The sequence below is a fragment of the Lissotriton helveticus genome, chromosome 1_2 (genome assembly GCF_964261635.1).
Source record: "Lissotriton helveticus chromosome 1_2, aLisHel1.1, whole genome shotgun sequence".
In the NCBI taxonomy this organism is placed as follows: domain Eukaryota; kingdom Metazoa; phylum Chordata; class Amphibia; order Caudata; family Salamandridae; genus Lissotriton; species Lissotriton helveticus.
In genome coordinates this window covers 40,957,358-40,977,990 of record NC_136058.1, presented here as the reverse complement: position 1 = coordinate 40,977,990, position 20,633 = coordinate 40,957,358, and the positions used below count along the sequence as shown (strand labels likewise).

General features: G+C 42.7%; 1 protein-coding gene across 2 annotated transcripts in view; it reads left to right on the top strand.

Annotated features, from left to right (window-relative positions):
• TNNI3K (TNNI3 interacting kinase) overlaps positions 1–20,633 on the top strand; it is a 2,668,544-nt gene that overhangs the window by 797,945 nt on the left and 1,849,966 nt on the right. Inside the window, exons 8-9 of one of the 2 annotated variants that reach the window (XM_078668665.1) lie at positions 1,128–1,272; positions 1,355–1,459. In XM_078668665.1, coding sequence (XP_078524791.1) covers positions 1,128–1,272; positions 1,355–1,459 — 250 coding nt within the window. The remainder of the gene's footprint in view (positions 1–1,127; positions 1,273–1,354; positions 1,460–20,633) is intronic. The other variant, XM_078668672.1, reaches the window with a different exon arrangement.

Below are 20,633 nucleotides of genomic sequence, written 5' to 3'. Positions count from 1 at the left end.
AACATCAGCTCTGTTTGAGCCTCTGCTTGCTAAAGCTATTCGCATGAGGAGACGAGCTGGTCCCTTGCATCCCATGATAAAAAGAGAGCACTTTAGGACAGACATTACTCTTGAACTACTCCCTTAAAGTCTGTGAGGGGCAGAAGGTCCCAGAAATGGGCTCCAATTTGGAGAAACCATGCTGTTCCTTTTGGGACAGATAGTGGTAATCAACAAAGTGGTTGCGAAACTCTTCTCCTACTGGAACCAATGGATGTATGTCTCATGAACTGTCAATTAGAGCTAGTAAAAGCACAAGAGTCACATTTACTTCCACAGCGTCTTTTGGTCTCTTACTAGAGGTGAGTTGGTTTGGGTTTAAAGGGAGATCATTTGAACAAAAAGGTCAGAACCTCTTTAAAACTGTTATTTGGGATGCTTTTATTTTTGCTTCACATGTTAAAAAACACTATACTGCTGTTCCCATGGGGCTATTCTTAAAAACCACAGGCATGTCAAACTTGTACTGAATTCGAACATCTGAAAATGCTAGAAATGCAAAAGCATTCAAATGTATTTCTTGCATCTCATCATTCATACATTAGATTTGCTTTATTTTTGTGCCATTTTGGTAATTAAAGTGTGTTCAACTAAATTGGATTTTTGTCATGTTGATTTATTACATGCATTCTGTTTTGGTATTGCTGTTCCTCCAAGCATTGTTTTCGAAGGAAGACTTCCACTTGTGTTAGAACTATCAAGCATTTCTCAAAGATGTGCTATTACCTTTTAGGTCTTAGATAATTTTACCTTTGTGTGTGCTTCAGCACAGCTTGATCAAGAATGAGGCCAGCCCCTCAGTCGTTCTGTTACCAATCCAGTTTCATACAGCCACATACAAAATTGGTTGACTTTAAGTTTTAATTCACAAAACGTACAAACAGTTTTGCAGTTAACTTAAAGTTAGACCGCAAAGCCACTTCCAATGTATAATTTGAACACTGCAAAAAATGTGGGCATTTGGTAAGTGTTTCCATGTATGCCTTTGTTTTTTATGAATGCCTATTCTAAGTTAGAATATGTTCAATTAGCATGCAATGTTAGATATGGTGCTTTAAAATGGATTGTTTTGTTCGTGTTGCTTGCAGTGAACGCACTTGACAACGAAGACCATGTCCCACTCCATTTTTGCTCTCGATTTGGACACCATGAAATAGTGAAGTACCTCCTACAAAACACCCTGGATGTACAACCCCATGTTGTGAATATCTATGGAGACACACCTTTACACTTGTGAGTCGTGTAAATGTTAAGTTGACTTTATGCTGCCTGAATTAAACAGCTTTATAAGATGCGTGTTTTTCTTTGCCCACAGAGCGTGTTACAATGGCAAATTTGAAGTGGTCAAAGACTTAATCCAACTCACTGGAACTGAAAGTCTAACAAAGGAAAATATCTTCAGTGAAACGGCATTTCATAGGTATGAATCCACATGCAGGCTCACTCCAGAAAAGATGTTTAGCTATATCTACATCACCTGATAAATGCATAGCTTGCATTTAATGATGACTGGCAATACATTGCATTAGTCCCTCAGAAATATCAATTCCAAAACATTAACCATCTTTTTGTACATGAGAAATAATAAATGTAATTCCACATTAAATTAATGTGTTTGCCATGCCCAGTCTAGGTCTGGACTCTGTGGACTGCCTGAACAGAACCGTCACTAAAATATAAACTAATATAATTAACGATTACACTGATGCATGTAAATAGATAGCAACGTTTTCTAATATGTTGTGCTGGTTTGTGCCACAAAAGCGACTCATGCAGAACAAAATATTTATTTGGGATTTACTTTCCAATGCAAAACTTTATCTGTACCAGAATGTAGCCCTACATAATGCAAAGTAGCAGTAGTGCTACTTTGCTTCAGGAGGGCGTGCCTGGGGTGGTACATGAACATTCCCATGTAACGCCCAATGGTTTTAGATGCAAAACCCTGTCTACTAACATTTGTAGGCAAGACTTTGCACCCAAAAATATAGCTTTTTGGAGGCTAGCATGATCAAAAAGAAACATTTTAATTCCTCCAAACTTTTCTGACTTTGCATGCGTGATGTACTGTACAGCACACATCCACAGTGGGAAAAGTGTTAAGGTTTGTCTAGGCATAGCATTTTGTACTAGAAGCATACTCTTCCATACAAAATCAATGCTACATATCATACAGACACCTTTGCACTATGGTGCAAAGGTGTGTTCATGGCACAAGGCAGTCCGATTGCGCACCAGCCCTAGGTAAGAGAGCAGGACTACCATATATAGCTTCTGGTTTCTCCCTCCCTTGCGACTTTAGTTGCTGTGCTGCATAGCATGACATCTTTGGAAATATCTCGTATAAACATGGTTGCCCATGCATTTTTACTAATCAGGCTATTTTGACAATACTAGATAGACTTTCGGGTGCAAACATTATCATTAACCCTGGGCGGAATTGGCGGAATGCCACTTCGCGGAATTCCACGGAGTTGAAAAGAGACTCGGTGGAACTCCGCTCCACTCCCCTCCACCCTCCCTAATATAATTATAAATAAAAAAGGCACTTAGCTGCTCTGGCTGCGCAAGACATACAATGTAGGGGTCTCCATGGGAGAGGATGAGGAAGGATAGAGAGACCATGGCAAGAAGGAGGCTGCCACAGCAGGTAAGTGCATTTTTAAAAATTATATAATTACATTAGGGAGGGTGGAGGGGCCGGCTAAATCAGCTCTACAACGGAGTCAGAGTTTTGCCTGAACTCCACGTTCTCAACAGAGCGTGGAGTAGGCAAAACTCCCTAAACTCACTGGTGGAGCGGAGTTAACCGCCAGGCTTAATTATCATTGCAGTTCATACAGTTGTAATTCCTAGAAAGGTAGCTCTGACCAGCACCTTAGACAATGGCCATTACATATGATTCTCCTTTGTCCTTGAGAGCTTTGCTTATGTGTTGGCATTGTTATTTTTCAGTGGAAAACTTGAATGGGGCTCCCTATTGAGCTGAAATTGTTGTTTGTGTGTGTTAAAGAATTGTGGGTTAAACCTCAGTAATCTGTAAAATTGCATTTGCAATTCCATTATGTTTCGAGTACTATACATTTTTCGAATATATATTATTTCAGAAATGATTTTCATTTCAGCACCCAAAGAGTGTATGTTGGAAAGATCCAGTTGTTTGCTAGTACTCAAGTGTATATCAATTGGATTGGATTTAAGCGTTTTGAAAGGTCTGACGTGTTTTCCACCTAAAGGTTCTCTAATGTTATTGTATAGACACTCAGGGGGAGATTTAAAAAATGTCACGCAATGCAGCGCAGCCCCCCGGTAGGCTGCGCTGCGTTGTGCGACAGGGAGGGAGCAGGGGACGGCCATATCTTCAAAGACATGGCTCTCTCTTCCCCTTTCCCTTGAGCCGGCGCTGATTACAGCTGCCGTGCGCTATGCACACACCTTAGCGCCGCAGTGCTAAGGTGTGTGCATGAGTCCAGCATAGGTTTTGTACAGGAAGGGTACGCTTCCTGTACAAAATACTATGCTCGACACAAGGGAAAGCTTTCCTCACTTTGTATGCGTGCTACACAGTGCAGCACGTATGCAAAGCCGGAAAAAGAAGGAGAAATGAAAGCATTTCTCTTTCCTTGCTCCTAGTTGAAAAGGGTGCAGTTTTCTCACGCTAAACCAAGTCTACTGATTTTTGTATAGTGGGTTCAGCGTGAGAATCCTTGGGTGGCTGCATGGGAACGCCCATGCACCACCCTTGGTACGGTCGATGCCTCAAAGTAAAGTGAAGCAGCGCAATGCGCTACTTCGCATTACTTTTATTTTTTTTCTGGAAAGTAAATTACAAAAAAACGATTTTGCGTTATTTTGCGCAAACACGGGGCAACATCTTAGTAAATCTCCCACTCATTGTTTCCCTGAGACCATGTGTTTTATAATATTCTTAATCGGTGTTTCAATTTCCCAAAGTCACTAAACTGTGCCAGTAAACGCCTGAAACGTCCTAACGATCCTTTTGCTAAAATTAAATATCATATTAATTGTACACATTTCTAACGATCCCATTTTTAAAATTATTTATCATATTAATTAATAAAAATGTTGGACAGCCACTTGCATATTTCTGCAACTAGTTTTATACTACCTAGCTACTGGGGGTCAAGTTATCTAAAAGTATCAGTCAGTTATTATACTGTTAACTATACCTTTTACAATTTATTTTCTTTAATGTTTTCCAAAAGAGCAGCATAAACCTCAACGCATTCCAACAATGCACAAAACAACTAAACGCAATAAAGGAAATCACAATTCAAGTAGATTTCACAACTGGGCAAGGCTAAGAAATAGGCACATGATAAAAAAGGATAAAACAACAGAAACATTGTAAAGATTAAAATCTATGAAAAGTGAATAAAACACTGTATGTAATCCAATGACAGTATTATGTTCGAATTTACATGGAATGTACTCAAATAATGCTCTCATTTTAATGTTACTAGTATAGCATACCATATCATCCTTGTCATATAATTACTGTACACAGTTCTATGCAACAACAAAAAATCTTGGACTCTCCAACCACAAATATCACTCCTCCTACTCTGACCTCATACTGGAATGCTGACATTTTCTGCTAGATATTTAGGCTTTATCAGAGGAACTGCTTTAAAGCCAGACAAGCTACCTTAAAAGTCATCATGATGGACGCCATCTGGAGCCAATGAAGTTTGCAACACTTGCATGTAATAGGATCACATTTGCCAAACCCAACAATTCACTTCGCATTGCCTTGATGTTAGCATGAGAGGTCATAGGTACACTTGATAGAACTGCATTGTCAGACCTATCAGGACTGCATTGCTGCGGTTAGGCTGGGGGCAGGGCTGCAAGACTCAAACTTTGGGGAGGAGGGGCTAACACATAGAAGAATGAGGACAGCTTCATCTTCAGAACCTGTATCAGAATTACTTGTTGAGTCTCTCTTCACTGCAGTGGTCCTCTGTTCAATATCGGGTGCATTTTATCTGGACAACCTGTGGTCAATGGTGCATTTGAAAGCACACTGGGCAAATAACATTGGTATCAAATTAATATCCCTTATTGTTTGTCAAGCAAATGCTTCAATTTAATACACATTGGGCCAGTAGACAGAGTTTGAACGTAGGATCACTCTTTGGCAAAAAAATGCATTCCAACATCTGCTGTGTCCGTTTCATTGGTGTCAAGCTATTAGGATTTCCGAAAAAACATTTTCAAGATATTTCAAAAAAATGTCCCCCAAAATTGTTTCATAGCAAATGAAAATATGTAAGCACATTTGTTTAGTTATTGTCCCCTGTTCATAGTTAATTTGTCAGTACGTTTATGTTATTGCAGAGCTGAGCTTTACAAGAGGCACCTCTATTGCTGTCAGGTGGAAGGTTGCCTTCTACCTGGACAATGTAGCACGAAGAATGTTTAAGCTATATTCAGCAGTTCTATGGGGTAGCCCTGAGTTACATCTATCATCATGCATCGTGGTTTTGATATGCTTGACTAGTTACACGGCAAATCAAATTTTTTTCAGCTCCCGGTTAATCAACTACAACATTTTAACCCTGGTATCGTACTTGCTACCTCTGGTCTTCAGGTTTATCAAGACAGTAATAAGATCAGAAATTGGTCCTAGCTCTAAAATTCCTCTTTCTTTGTATAGTTCACAATCTTTTTCGTCCAACTAACCTCTGAGCACAAACAATGGGAGGCTTTTGAGAGGCTCAAAGTGGGTCAATGGGTCTGTCGTGAGTTGACATTTGGTATTGGAAATGAGGAATTTTACTTCCACTTTTGTATTTTAGTGATTTGAAGTCCATGACACTACAGAACCAATACTAAACTAAGCACTACGTTAATAGCCTGGGTAGTATGAGAGTACTGAATAGAAATGCATCGTGAAAATATTTAGCAACAGCACATGGAGAAGAAGTGCTATAATTTAAAAACTGTTGACTTTTTACAACGCGTTTTTAGAGATGACATGGTGAGTATATTGAATTGGAATCGTATGGGACAAAGGATCATGAAGTAAGACATTTTATGGTGATGCTTAGTTGTAGCATAACAATATACTTTCAAAAACAATAGTGGACTGGATGAATGAATTTGAATGCTAAGTATTAGTAATATTAAAACCAGAAGATTAAAGTTGTCTTTTAACTAGGGCCTTTGAGGTTTGGGAGTCAGCGTTTGCAAAATGGGTTAGCTCAGTGATGTCTTCAGTGTTAAAATATTATCTTAAAGCATACTTAAATGTTGAAATACCCCTCTTTAAAAGATCAGTTTCAGAAGCTTCTGTCTTTCATCTATAACTGATGAGCAACAACAGAGGAGATTCAAATCTTTCTCCGGATGGTATGTGCAAATTCTGCAGTGATATGATTTAAATGTGTGTCTGGACAAATGTTTTCTATATTATTTGATTGGTAACAACGGAATCACATTTGCATGATTTTTGGAACACTTTACCACTGCTGCCCAGCACTAAAGTTCATGTGCTCTCTCCTCTAAACATGGTATAATTGGTTTACTCCTGTTTGGCATATTTGATTTACTTGTAAGTCCCTTGTAAAGGTGGCTCAGTGGACTAATGCATCTATTGCAGGGGCCTGTTTTTGACCTCATGGTCGCAGGTTCAAATCCAGGTTCAAACCCAGCGGGTCCACTCAGCCTTTCATCCATCATGGGATTGTTTGTTGACTCTCGGACGGCGGACCGGTTGGACGAACGCTGAGTGCCTCTCCAGTTTAATGGTGATCTGGGGAGCTGTAGTCATAGAGGTGGTTCCCGCGACTCTATTGAGGTGGTGTGATACGCCCAGGTGGTTGTTTAAATACACACCCGTGAACTAAATACTTCTGTAGACCCAGAATTTATATTTCTGGAGTTTCAAGGAGAGATCGAACTGTTTTGTCCCGTAGTAGGAGGTTGGCTGTATCCCTCAGGGTGGTGTCCCCTCTCGGGGGGACCGCTTGATCATTTTAAGTACCCTTGTCCTGATGAAGCCACAAGATACTACTGGCGGAAACGCGACCGCGACTGTGTCGACAGATAATTAATTGTGTTTCCCCCCCCCCCTTTTTTTTACTTTTGTTTAGGGTACACAGTTGTTTATATAATGTATATATTGCTATTATAAGTTTTGTTTATTGTATATATTCTGGCCACCTTTTTTGTGATTCATAATATTTTCCTTCTTAAATCATATCATTTAATGATGACAAAAACATTGTAGAAAACAGGATAATAAACTGTATCCTGTTTTGAAGTAGCTTTTGCTTTATTTGTTCCTCAGTACCATTCTTTCTACTTTTTCATCCTTGTGATGTTCCTTGCCCAGGTATGGGAGGGTAATTCGGGCAGAACCCCTGTTCATTACGTAGTTTCATCCATCTGAGGTCGATACAATGAGTACCATTGAGTTGGGTAACAATGAACATCTGTTATTCAGTGCCAAGAGACCTCTGGGTGAACGTGCGCTTTACAAATACACGTTATGTTATGTATACCATATTTGCAGGGCCTGTAAATTAAATGATGTAGTGGGCCTTCAGCAATGATTGTGCCACCCACAGAAGTAGCCTTTCAAACCTGTCTCAGACCAGCCACTTCATGGCCTGTGTGTGCAGTTTACTGCCACTTCCTTTGACTTGGCATTTAAAACTACTTGCCAAGCTTAAAACTCCCCTTTTATCACACATAGGTCACTCGTAAGGTAAGCCCTAGGTAGCCTTAAGGGTAGAGTGCTGTGTAAATGAAAGGTAGGACAAGTACTGGTATGTTTTGCATGTCCTGGTAGTGACAAACAGCCTTTTTCATTCATCACTACTTTGAGGCCGACTCTTGTCATAGGCTAGCATTGGGAATTCTTTAAAACGCTTTAAAGCCATAATTCCTAATCAGAAAGGAGTAGTTAATCATGTTTTATATCTTTGGAATGGTAATGAGAAATCCTCTTTAATGATAAAGTTGGATTTAAGTTTCATATTTAAAAAATGCCACTTTTAGAAAGTGGATAGTTCTCTCTGCTTATAACTGTGTGTGCTTTGCAGTCTGACTAATACATATTTGGGCTGGATGACAGCTACACTTTGTACATTCCCTCTAGACAGATAAAACAGAGGAAGAATTGATGTGTCTGAGTACTCATCTACATACATTTGCATTCTGATGGCCTTGCCTGTGCAGGATGTAAGGGAGGGGCTAACTTTTCACTTGAATAGGCAGTGTCCTGTCCCCACACAAAAGGCTGATTCCCCCCCCCCCCACAGATAGCCTGGCAGACAGGACTGGGATGCAAGGGATCCTTGTGCACTTCAGAGAGCTGCTTTGGAGTCACCCCCACGCCAAAGGCACTTTTGGGTGTAAGTGGTGGGTCTCTGACCCACCAGAAATCTGACACTACTAGACTTGTAACTGAAGCTCTGCCAGAAGAACTGCTGTGCTGCCTAAAGGACTCAACTGGACTGCTGATCTGAAATGCCTGCTTTTCTGTTTGCTGCCCTGATGCCTGATGCCTGCTGCTCTCTGACTCTTCTGTAGGAGAGCTGGACTCTGCCTTCCCTCTGAGTGATCTCCATGGGCTTGTTGGCTTGACACTTGTTACTTGAGACTCAGGGATGTAAAAGTCTCTACCTCTTCTCCTGTGTCTGGCTCACTGGATGTGGCCTAGAGACTTGCAACATGAATTTTGACGCATCTTCTGTCTGCGTGTAGCAGAATCATCACGTAGACCACGTTGTGGGAGTAAAATCGATGCATCGCATTGGAACCCGCGTTTTGCCTCTGGAGATCAATGCATCGGACAGCGTTTGGCCACCACTGCAGGTTGGTAAGATTGACACATCCCCTCGACTGCATGGCAGAATCCAGCACATTGCTCGATGCCTCTCAACTCTGTCACCTGTCTTCGGAACTCACACATCTCCTTAACTACTTGAAGAAGATTGATGCATCAGGCTGTTTGCGACTAGCAATGGCACTTTGTTCATCAGGGCCTGTGTGGGTCCTTTAGCCAGCTGGCACTCCACCACCGCCAGCCCATACTTTGAGTCTGCCCGGACCAGCACAACCTAAAGTAAACTTTTAAGCACTACTTGCTTCTAAGTGCTTAACTGTTTTTATTCATTTAAAATTCAATATCTCAACTTCTGTACATTAGATTTTTGTCATTTTTGTCTTCTTTTGTTCAGAATATAATCCATCTTTTTAAAAAACCAGTGTGGAGTCTTTTTGTGGTGTATTCATTGTAGTACTGTGTGAGTGTTGCACAAATCCTTTACACATTGCTTCTTTAGAAAAGGCTGACTGCTCTGTGACAAGATACCAGCGGGTGAGCACAGGTTCTCTTTTATTGTGTATTAGCTTACCCTAACAAGAGTGGTGGTTCCTGCCTGGCGAGGTGCAAACCTCAGTCAAACAGGAATCCAAGTTCTAACAATGATGTTAGTCCAATATGCCTGCAACATTGAGCTTTTTAGATAGTTTTGTCCTGTGAGTTAGTTGTACGTGTCACAGATGCTGCTAGCATTGCTGGGCAGTGCAAAAGAGTAATAATCTTTGCCCCTTATAATAGAGTAAGGTGAGTTTTCACAAGTACTTTTAAGGTTGTGGCGTTTATCCGACTTTCAACATGCAGTATGCTAAGGCTCTTAGTAATTGGTTGCACCAAGATTTTTGCTGGTGTTGTTGCCTTCAATTGCTCTATTTAAATGATGCTTCAGTATTTCAGGTGTTGCATGTTTAACAGTACTTCAGGAAAGCAGTGGTATGTATTTGAATTTGAATTTAAAAAGCTTATATAGCGCATCGTACACCATTGCGGTTTCTTGGCGCTTTTGACGGCTTGCAATAACCTAATACTGGACCATTTAGAGTGGGAAGGCCTGAGCAAACAAAAAGGTTTTCAGGCCCTTGCGAAAGGCAGAATATTGTTTAGAACTTCGGAGGTGGTCCGGCAAGGAGTTCCAGAATACCGGTGCTAGGAAGGAGAAATTCGAACCTCCCCATTTTTTCCTAGTGAAACGAGGGACTTGAAGTAAGGACCGATCCGACGAACGAAGTTGTCTGGCGGGAACGTAGTTGGTTAGAAGGGATGAAATAAAGGCCGGGGCTTTTCCCTGTCTCGCCTGAAAAACCATGCACCCCATCTTAAAAAGTGAGCGTTGCCGGACAGGCAGCCAGTGTAGTTCCTTCAAGAGAGGTGTAGAATGATGGAACCGGGGAAGGCCATACACCAGCCGGGCAGCTTGGTTCTGCACCAGCTGGTGTCTGCGGAGGCTGTATGCCGGAATGCCGTTGTAAAGGGCATTGGCATAGTCTAGGCGGGAGATAACCAGGGCAGACATAATGAGTTTAAGTGCCAACGGGGAAAAGAAACGGGAAACAATACGAATAGTTCGGAGCATAAGAAAACAAGAGGAGACAACAGCAGCAACCTGTGAATGAAGGGTGAGCCTGTGATTAATTTTTATACCTAATGTTTTTACCGTAGAAGAAGGAATGGGAGGGGTACCAAGAGTGAGGGGCCAAAAAGAAGAGTTCCAGGGACTGGAGGAGCCACCAGTAAGCACCAACTCGGTTTTATCCGGATTGAGCTTCAGATGTTGTGGCTCATCCAGTCCCTGATAAAAATCATAATAGACTGAAAATTGGAAATAGCGTGAGAGGAGGAAGACAGATCAAAGACCAGCTGGAGGTCATCCGCATAATTATACACCGCGACCTCCAGCTGTTGTAGTGCAAAAATCAAAGGGTAGATGTAAAGATTAAACAATAAGGGAGAAAGAGAGGAACCTTGGGGAACACCACAAGTGATCTTCAAAGGGTCTGCCCTGAACTCTCCCAGCCGGACGGCCTGTGTACGGTCCCGCAGGAAGGACGAGAGCCACACTAGTGCTGACCCCCCGATTCCCGCCGCTCCGATACGTGAAAGCAAGATGGAATGATCCACCGTATCGAAAGCGGCGGAGAGGTCGAGGAGCACCAGGGCTTGATGTTTGTTTTGGTCCCGACCCTCCCTGAGGATGTTTAGGACCGACACCACCACAGACTCAGTCGAGTGTTTGGGGCGGAAACCAGCCTGGCAGGACGCCAAGCCACCCGTGGCCTCAACATGGGTGCTAAGCACCGAGGCAACATGCCGCTCAAGTACCTTGCCCAAAAATGGGAGCAAGGAGATTGGCCGGTAATTAGAAGAAATAGCAGGGTCGGCCCCTGGTTTTTTCAGAATGGGCACAATAGTTGCCACTTTAAGGGCCGGAGTCACAATACCCTGAGAAAGGGAGCTATTTAGGAAAGTGATCGGGGGCTGTACGCAGACCGAAAAAATTTGCTGCAAAATACGAGCCGGGCAGATGTCAGCTGGTGAGCCCGACTTAACTCTCAGCAAAGTTTCCCGGAACCCGGTTTCCGTGATAGGAGGAATTGATGTAAGGCTAAGCGGCAGGGCTGGTGGGCAAGGGTCAACATAAGAAGCAGATGGAGGGGGAATGTTATTTTTAATGTTGAGCACTTTATCAATGAAATAAGAATTTAATGAATCGCAGAGGGTCTGAGTAGGAAGGGGTTTAGATGTACTCCTATCTGAGAAGGCTAACTCCTTAACTATCGAGAAAATTTCTCGTGGTGTGTTCTCAGCTGCTAAGATTTTTGAAGAAAAGTAAGTGGATTTAGTTTCAACAATCAGTTTCTTATAGTCCTGCCGTAGTGTTAAATAACGACTTTTCAGAAGGGGACAATATTCCCTTCTCCAGAGTCTCTCAGCGTGCCGAAGGGACGATTTTTTGTCTTTAAGGTTGGCATCAAACCATCTATTCGCCTCCTTGGGTCTTTTGATTGAGATCCGGCGTAGGGGCGCCGCTGGGTCGCAGCCTTCCGTAAGCCACGTATTAATCTCAGTGACTTGTGCTGACGAAGGTAGTCCATCTAAGTCTGGCACAGTAGCTAGGAGAGCAGATGATAACGAGGTGAAATCGACCCGGTTCCAGTTCCTGGCCCAGACGTTCTTATCCCGCGGAGTCCTGGATGGTAAACTAAGATGGAGGGTAAAGGAAATGATGGCATGATCGGACCAAGAACAGGGAGACACTGCTACTGAGGAGATAGAGTAGTTAAGGGACCAAACTTGGTCGAGCACGTGTCCACCGATATGAGTGGGCACCTGAACATGGGAAATAAAACTTAGAGACTGAAGGAAATCAGAGAACTGTTTCGAGGCCTGACATTCAGACGGATCATCGGGCCAGTAGTTGAAGTCCCCCAGTATAAGGAGGGAGGCATGATTAACCGTCAGCGTGGCTACTAGGTCCTGAAAGGCTGTCGTGAAATAAGGGGTATTCTTAGGAGGACGATAAGCAAGTAAACAAATCAAAGGAGAGGAGAAAATATTAGAACGAGCTACCAGATACTCAACAGAGTCAATAAAGGCAGATGGAAGTAACTGAAAGTTGTACTCAGTTTTGGCGATAATCGCCACACCGCCTCCTTTTTTCCCAGCAGGGCGGTCTGCTCGAAGAGCCACATAGGTAAGGGGGAGAGCTGCTAACAAAGCGGGGAGAGACGAATCACCAAACCACGTCTCTGTTAAGCACAGTATATCTGGCTTCTGGGTGTCAAGCAAAATAAATAGGTCCTGGTGATGTTTTACCGCTGACCTAGTATTTAACAAAATAAAAGACAACGAGGAAGGAGGGGAGGATGGGGAAGGGCAGGGCATTGGAGTAACGGGGGTGAGACCAAGAGATGCAATCTTACTAGTGATGACAGGAGGAAGTAGCCACGAACCTTGTAGGAGCTTCAAGCTAGCCGGGGAATAGGTAGTAAGGGGAGCAGAATGACGTGCCCCTAGCCCCGGCTGCCAATTCTTGATTGAGTAGGTCAAATTCCAGATGAAGCTGTGTATGTTTGATGTAGCGTGGAAGATTAGAGAGTTTCCTGTAAACTTTGCAATGCAGCAATAGCCCAATTTTAGCTGGAGAGAGGTGTTTCCAGTAGCAAAATGCAGGTATGAACTTGGCTCTGCTTACTTTAGTGATGTTTCGGCTGAGGGGCTCACGTGTTTTCCTTTAATTCTGCAGATAAGAAAGGTCAAAGCAGGACCGATATTTTTATGTGAGAGAATTGATACTTCTATGAATGATTGTCAGCAATCCACATTCCTAGATAGATGAATGGAGGAAAGTAGTCTAACATCCTGGATGCTAAAACATATTTCATTGGGATTCTTTCTTGTATTGACAAAAGATCATTATTTTGGTTTTGGATTCATTTGCTGTTTATCCTGTTGGTTGTAATTATGCAGTTCAACCAAGTGGCACTGTTAGGCTGGCTTCTAAGTAGTGTTGGGGGATAAATCTGAACAATTGAAAAAAAGGTTTCGAAAAAACAGCAGTAGTGTGCAGTAACCTGTTTCCTAACCCAGCCTTCTACCACTCAAACCTTAAACAACTGTTAAATTCCTAATATCTATAACCATGATGGCCTCCTTCCCAACTCAGTGTCATAAAGTGTATCATTCATTTGTCCTAAACTACCAAGCACTTCCCCAGTACCACTCAGTTCCTGGTCATCCTACAACCACTTAGCACTTCCTTATCCATCTTCCTTTTGACCTTGGCATACTTGTTCTCTTTCTGCTGTAAGCATGCTTCTCCCTACAACTCTTTCCCATTCTCCAAAACAGTCTCATACTTGTCTCCTCCCTGAAGCACCTCCACCCTTATCCTCCACCCCAAAACTTTTTTGCTCTCTTTATCAATATGCCTTCTTCCCCAACCCTCCACCACACCACCCTGCCTGGCCTGCTACAGTAAATCATTAAAGCAGGGATCTGTCAGGAGAGCTGTTAGTGGTATTTGCATCAAACTCACGTCCCATGAAGTGAGTAATTCAGACAGCCCAGCTGCAGAGGGTGCAGGTTGTATGCTGATTTCCAAGTACCCTGCCAGCAGTCCATTCAGGGCTATGTGCATGCTTTTCTCACACACAAAGCTGGTACAAAAATTGTCAACAACAATATTGCTTATGTCGCAGACCTGTCCCTAAAGGTGTATGTTTAGAGATAGATAATGTGCAGATGTCCACTCTGAGTCATGCAAACAGGAGGGTGGGGTTGTACTCCTGCTCAGAGGTTTCGGTCAGTGATCTCTTTCATCCCCAGAACTCCACTGCCATCCCTAAGTGCTGATCTGTAGCCCACTCAACCTATCAGATTCTTTCTTCAGGCCTTCCATAGATAATCAGTAGCTGTTAAGAAGCCCCAATCTACCATGGCAAATTGTTTCTAGCTTTCGGGCCATGAGCTGTCCCTTGCATTATATCATTACCCACTCCCACTAACCTGCTTATGGCCATCATAGACACTAGGCCAATGCTAATATATCTAAAGCTAGACTTCAACCAGACATATGTCAGTTCACAGCCCCCCTCATAAACTTTCTGCTGATCCCTATCAGCCAGCCCTTGGACAATCTTCCTGAGTCAACAAACCAACCAGCCTAAACCCTTTGACACTCTGCCTTCACTGAGTCACAGCTTCCCTCTTCTGACCTTTGGGCCTACTTTCTCAGTTCTCAAACCCACTTGCTGGAGTTCAGTCCATCATATCTCCTGTACTCAGCCTCCACCTATTCATCAACATCTGGGCTGGTTCTCACCTCATATGCCAATGATACCCATATCTTGGTTGCTATGTCCTCCCCTATTAACTCAACAGGTTTCAATTTCCACAATTGTATGGCAGCAATTGATAAATGGATGAACCTAAACTGTTTGAAGATTAATTCAGGGAAGACAGAGGTCCTTTTGTTTGGAAACAATCCTTTCCGTTGGCCTCTGTCTTGGTGGCCAATGGAATTGGAGACTCTGCTCACCTCAGTGAGTAAAGTCACGAAATGTGGGAGTGGTAATGGATAGTAAATTGACCTTTGAGCAGTTACCACCATGCTTTTAACACTCTAAGGATGCTTAGGAAGCTCTTTCCTTCCAACCCAGCCAACTCCCAAAAGACTTCATGTCCTACAAAATGTGGCTGCCAGACTGTTGACAGGGATTTCCGAGCACAAATCAGTCTCACAGGCTATCAAACATCATGACTAGCTGCCGGTTAGGCAGCAAATTAAGTTTAAAGCTCTCTGCCTTACTCATAAGGCTGCTCATGGAGCGGGCTCAGAGGTCTTGAAACAATCCTTTAAATGGTATAATCCCGGGAGAAATGTGAGGTCCTCAGGCACCAGGAAACTTGAGGCTCGAAGGTTCAAACATACTAATGAATAGAATCTACTTTGTGTCAAGATCAGGAATATCTCAAACCAGCTCAGGTTTAGAAAGGCATTACAAATCTGGCTCTTTACTAAGTAAAAGTGATGGGTATAAGAGTATACCTCTGACAAGCTGAATCATTAGGGCTCCCATATTTTTCTCACACGAAGCTAGTGCCTTGACACCTCTGGTTAATGGTTCATGCTGCATACATTTATATAAAAAAAATATTTCATTAATTTAGCCACTGGTAATTAATAGGGTCGCATTTCAGTCCATCGATTTTTGCTCGCCATTCCACAACAGACAGGAATAATTTATAGGTAAATCAGCCTCAGTCCTACTCCAATTTTGGCAGCATTTTAAATGCTGTGTCTGTTAACCAAGTGATATCCCTGTTGTCAGTCTCAGAAATATGGAAAGGTAAGGCACACATCATGGAATTCGATATCTCTGCAGGTTACATATATATTTCTAAAGGGAAAATTCAGCCACATGCACCAAGACTGTTTCTAAAAGAGGGTCCCTGTTACCTTGAGTTCCACCAGAAGCCCCTGTTACTTTGAAAGCTCTTAACAGCAAGATGGTGCTCTGCTAGCAAGTAGATGCTGTGCCTAACACTTTGCTGGCTTCATTGTCCGTGTCTGCTGCTCCACTCTTCTGGATCTGCGGTCACTGTTGAGCCCTCGAGTCACGAGGTGAGGGAGCGGCTCAGTGCGTCATCTAGACTGGGCGAGGATTGGTTAGGTTAGGTCACACAGATTCCATTTGTGAGTAACTCGTGGCCTTTCTGCAGCTTGCAGCCGAGGGGAAGGGCCAAGGCAAATCAGGATGGCCTTCACCCTGGTGAGTGTAAATTGTAAATTGCAATGCAAGATTAGAAATGGCAATACAACTGAGCTGCACAGAACTGTATTTAAAATCCATGAATTGAAGTTAATCTGTCCTGGCTAAAATTAATTTGAGATGAGCCTAATTAAGCATGTTCCTATTCAAATTATACATATCCTAGCAGACCGATTAATACAAGGGTTTCATGCGGTTACAGTTTTGCTGCTTTCCTTCTATCCAGCGATCATACTTGAAGGCAATAAGTCTGCAGAGGCATAAGTATCTTCAGGCACAAGGGTAATAAAATTACCGCATGGCACCATAAAAGGTGTTTGGAACTCCAAAGCCTTAATGGCCATTAAAGCCCAGAAGGGTATATATGAGGATATGAGTATAGGACAAAGGATATTAATCAATCTACCATTATCCAGCTAATGACTGGTTAATAGCTCCATAATATACAGACTAACATGCAGTCTTAAATCTAAGGGCCCGATTTATTATTTAGCCGTTGGGCCTTCCTCCTCCATTGCAACATAGTAAATTACTTCATCACCCTCAGGAGATCCTGGCTGGCAAATTATGAAATGCCCATTGGACATTTCAACCATTAACAGGAACAGCTGCCGAAGAGGTTTGTGCCAGTGTACCGTAACTTTGTCATACAGCTCTGTCAAACATGACAGCAAAGATACAATTTCATTTATTTTTAAAAACTAAATCCCAAAGCGGGATTCTGTTTTTGAAAATGAAAAAAACAACATTGCCCCCATCGTCATGGTAGTTATCTCCAAAGGCAAAGGAAGTGCTTTACAGTTCTTTTTTTGCCCAGTACCACCAGGGATTACCTGGAGGTGACTGGAAGTGAAAACTGACCTCTATTCCTGCCCCTCTTAATTAGGTGGGTAGACATATAGGTCAACCTCCGATGGGCCTAACTCCGCTGGCCCGTGAGAGGAGTCAAACCATGTCAGATATGGAGAAGTCTTCTGCCGTGATCACACCAAAGGTCTACCTGCATTTAGATCAGGTGGGCAGGCCATTATGCTGATGGAGGTAGTACCCTGTCACCATCAGACTAGGTAACACACAAAAGAGATTCATCAGATAATTCCGGGTCTTTTTATGGTAACAGTCACAATTTTAAAACTTGAATTGATGTTTTAAATGCTTACTGTATTTTGACTTTTCTGGAGCCCTCAGTCCGCCGCGGTTTCCCGTTTGAGCGGAACGGCTTCCAGACACTCCTCCCCACCTCAGGTGTTTCGGTGGGAGGAGCATTGCGCGCTGATCTCCTTCCGGCCAGCAATATATTCCACATGCTGAGCCGTACGTGCGCTGCGGGTGCGTCTAAGGCAAGCCCGTCTGCGCCTGTCAGCGGCCAGGGCCAGAAATGCTGCCGGTCATGAACAATTTTTCTGTTACTCGGGTGAGGAATTAAGGACATTCAATATGCCAGCCAGTGACTGTAATCATCATCTCCTCCAAGGTAAAATAACAGGCTCAGTCACCTGTACTAATTGTCACTATGAACTTAGTGTTGAAGTCAGTACTATCCATACTCTTGGTCAAGCCCACAAAATAAATCTAAATCTGGATCTTAGACCTTTTTGTTGCGGATTGATGAATGTTAGGTCACTAGGAAAACATGCCCTACACATTCATGATCTAGTTCAAAATCTTAACCTTGATGGCCTCTTTGTTACGGAAACATTGTTAAAAGACTTGTCAAACCCTGATATTGTTCAGTCTCTCCCCGCAGGTTATACAATGTCCAGAAGAGACTAACCTGTGCGGAGGGGGGGAAGGCTAGCAATCATCCATAAAGACTCCCTAAAATGCTCAACATTCGATATCCCGGAGATTAAGGAGGCTGAATGTCTGGATTTTTACCTCCAATTATCTAGCTCAGTGGTCTTTGCAGGAGCCCTGATCTATCAGCCCCCAGGGGCAAGTTTTAACTTTGTATATACCCTTGCTGAAAGTCTTAGTGCCTTGATTGTCAGATACTCAAACTTTACTATACTAGGGAATTTTAACCTTTACTTAGAAACAGATAACTACCCATCCTCAAAATTTTTGGGGGAAGCCTTGGAAACGTTAGGACTAAAGCAGTTGATAACTGGCCCTACATATGAGGCTGGGCATACCTTAGATGGAAATTGAACGAACTTTACTGAGCTTACAGTGAATACCCCAACCACATTAACGTGGTCTGATCATAAGTATATACCTTTCGAGAATACGGACAGTATTTTATATGCAGCCAAACAAAACCCTGATCAACTCTGCAAAATTATTAATAGGAAATCGAACTAAATTTTGACAAATCTTAACTTGCATATGTAGTCAGAATTAAGTAAACCCACACTTACAGGAGATCCAGTTATTGACACAAGCATCTTTAATGACTGGCTGTCCGTGTTAGCCAACAAAATGCCCCCAGTGGCCACACTTAGTAGAGCCTTTTGGGGGAAAACCTCTGCCCCCTCAGCTCAAAGAGCTACAAGGCAAATGCAGGAAACTTGAGCATAAATGGAGGACGCAATATAATAACAATGATCTCACTATCTTCAGAACAGCACTGAAAGAATATCATAGGTTGATCAAACACGAAAAGAAAGTTTACTACACTAACCTCATCAAGCAGGCAGCGTTCAATCAAAAAATGATTTTCAAAATTGTTCAATCTTTTACCCACCCCAAGATACTCAATCAGGAAATTCTCCCATCACAACAACTATGTGATCAGATTGCAGACTATTTTGATGTCAAGGTCAGTGACCTCGGAAAGGATTTTTCAACAGATACACCACCTACTGAAGGGTCCAATCAGAATTCAGAAAATAGAACGCTGCTGAATCATTTTAATGAGATCACGCTTGAACAGTCCAGACACGCTATCTTGACATGTAAATCAGGCTCTCCAGGCGATCCTTGCCCCCTAAAAATTCTACATTCTTTGATTGATACTGTTAATCCCATTATTAATCAGATTATCAATTCTTCACTTAGACAGGCAGGAGTACCAGACAACTGGAAAGTCGCATTGGTTAAACCTCTTCAAAAGAAACATCTCGCGGATCCAACCACTCTGTCCAATCTTAGCCCTATCTCTTTACTGCCCTGCTTAAGCTAGATAACAGAGAAACTTGTAAATAGGCAACTAAATGACTTCCTCCTATTAAACAATGTGTTACACCCCAGGCAATCAGGTTTCAGGGCTGGGTATTCAACAGAATCAGCGCTCCTTCACATTGCGGAGACGCTAAAATTCGCTTTGGATCAAGGAAAGATGGCAGTGCTGATTCTGTTGGAGCTCTCAGCTCCAATCGATACTGTCTCCCATGTTGCTCTTGATAAACAGTTAAGAAGTGCAGGAATTTCACAGAAGGCACTGGCCTGGTTAACATAATTCCTGGGAAACAGAAGACAATGAGTAACACTCGGCAGCTATACTTCCACTGAGGAGCAGCTGCGCTCAGGTGTGCCTCAGGGCTCAATTTTGAGCCCCACACTCCTTAATATATATATGGTGCCCCTGCTAGCTTTAATATCAATTTTGACATTGAGACCGTGTCTTACGCTGATGATACACAGCTCATCCTTACCCTGGATAAAGAATCTACAGCAGCTGAAGAAAATTTCCAACAATGGCTCTTGGCTGTCTTCGAATGGATGAAGACCAACCATCTTAAATGTAACAGCCAAAAGATAGAGATTTTGCCGCTGGGAAAATGTGATATCTTTTCACCCAAAATGTGGTGGCCAACCAACGCTGCCCCACCCCCCAATACTGCTAAAAATCTAGTACGATTTGATACCTCTCTATCTTTTCATCAGCAGGCCCTATCTGTAGCAGTACTTCTTTTCACTGGATACAAACTCTGAAAAAGTTCTTTGACCTCCTGCCAGCCATAGCTCGCAAGTCCGTGGTATTCGCAATGATCTTATCACGACCAGATTATTGTAACAGGCTCTCTGCAGGTATAAAAAAGAGCACTCTAAAAAAGCTGCAGACTGTACAAAATGCTGCAGCCCGAATGGTACTGAATTTACCAAAGGGGTCCTCTGCCTCTGAGGCTCTTCAAATCCTCAATTGGCTACCCATACACAAGAGAATTCTCTTTACAATCCTTGTGACTATCTTCAGAGCTGTAAAACAAAATGATCCCAAATACTTTAAGACCAGATTAAAAGCTTATGCACCTGCTCGTAACTTGAGATCCTCTAAGGAAAACCTACTAGCACCCCTCCATTTTCGTTTGAAGTCTAGAGGAGGAAACTCTATGACTGTACTAGGGACAAAAGACTGGAACTAGTTACCTACCCAATTGAGACTTACTCAGACGTTGTCCATTTTTAAGAAAAAATTGAAAACTTGGATCTTCACTGTTCCAGACAGTCTGGCCCTATCTTTCATCTGACTACAGCGACATTAGAGACCACACTCCCTCTACATCCACTCTCAGCGCCAAGATGCT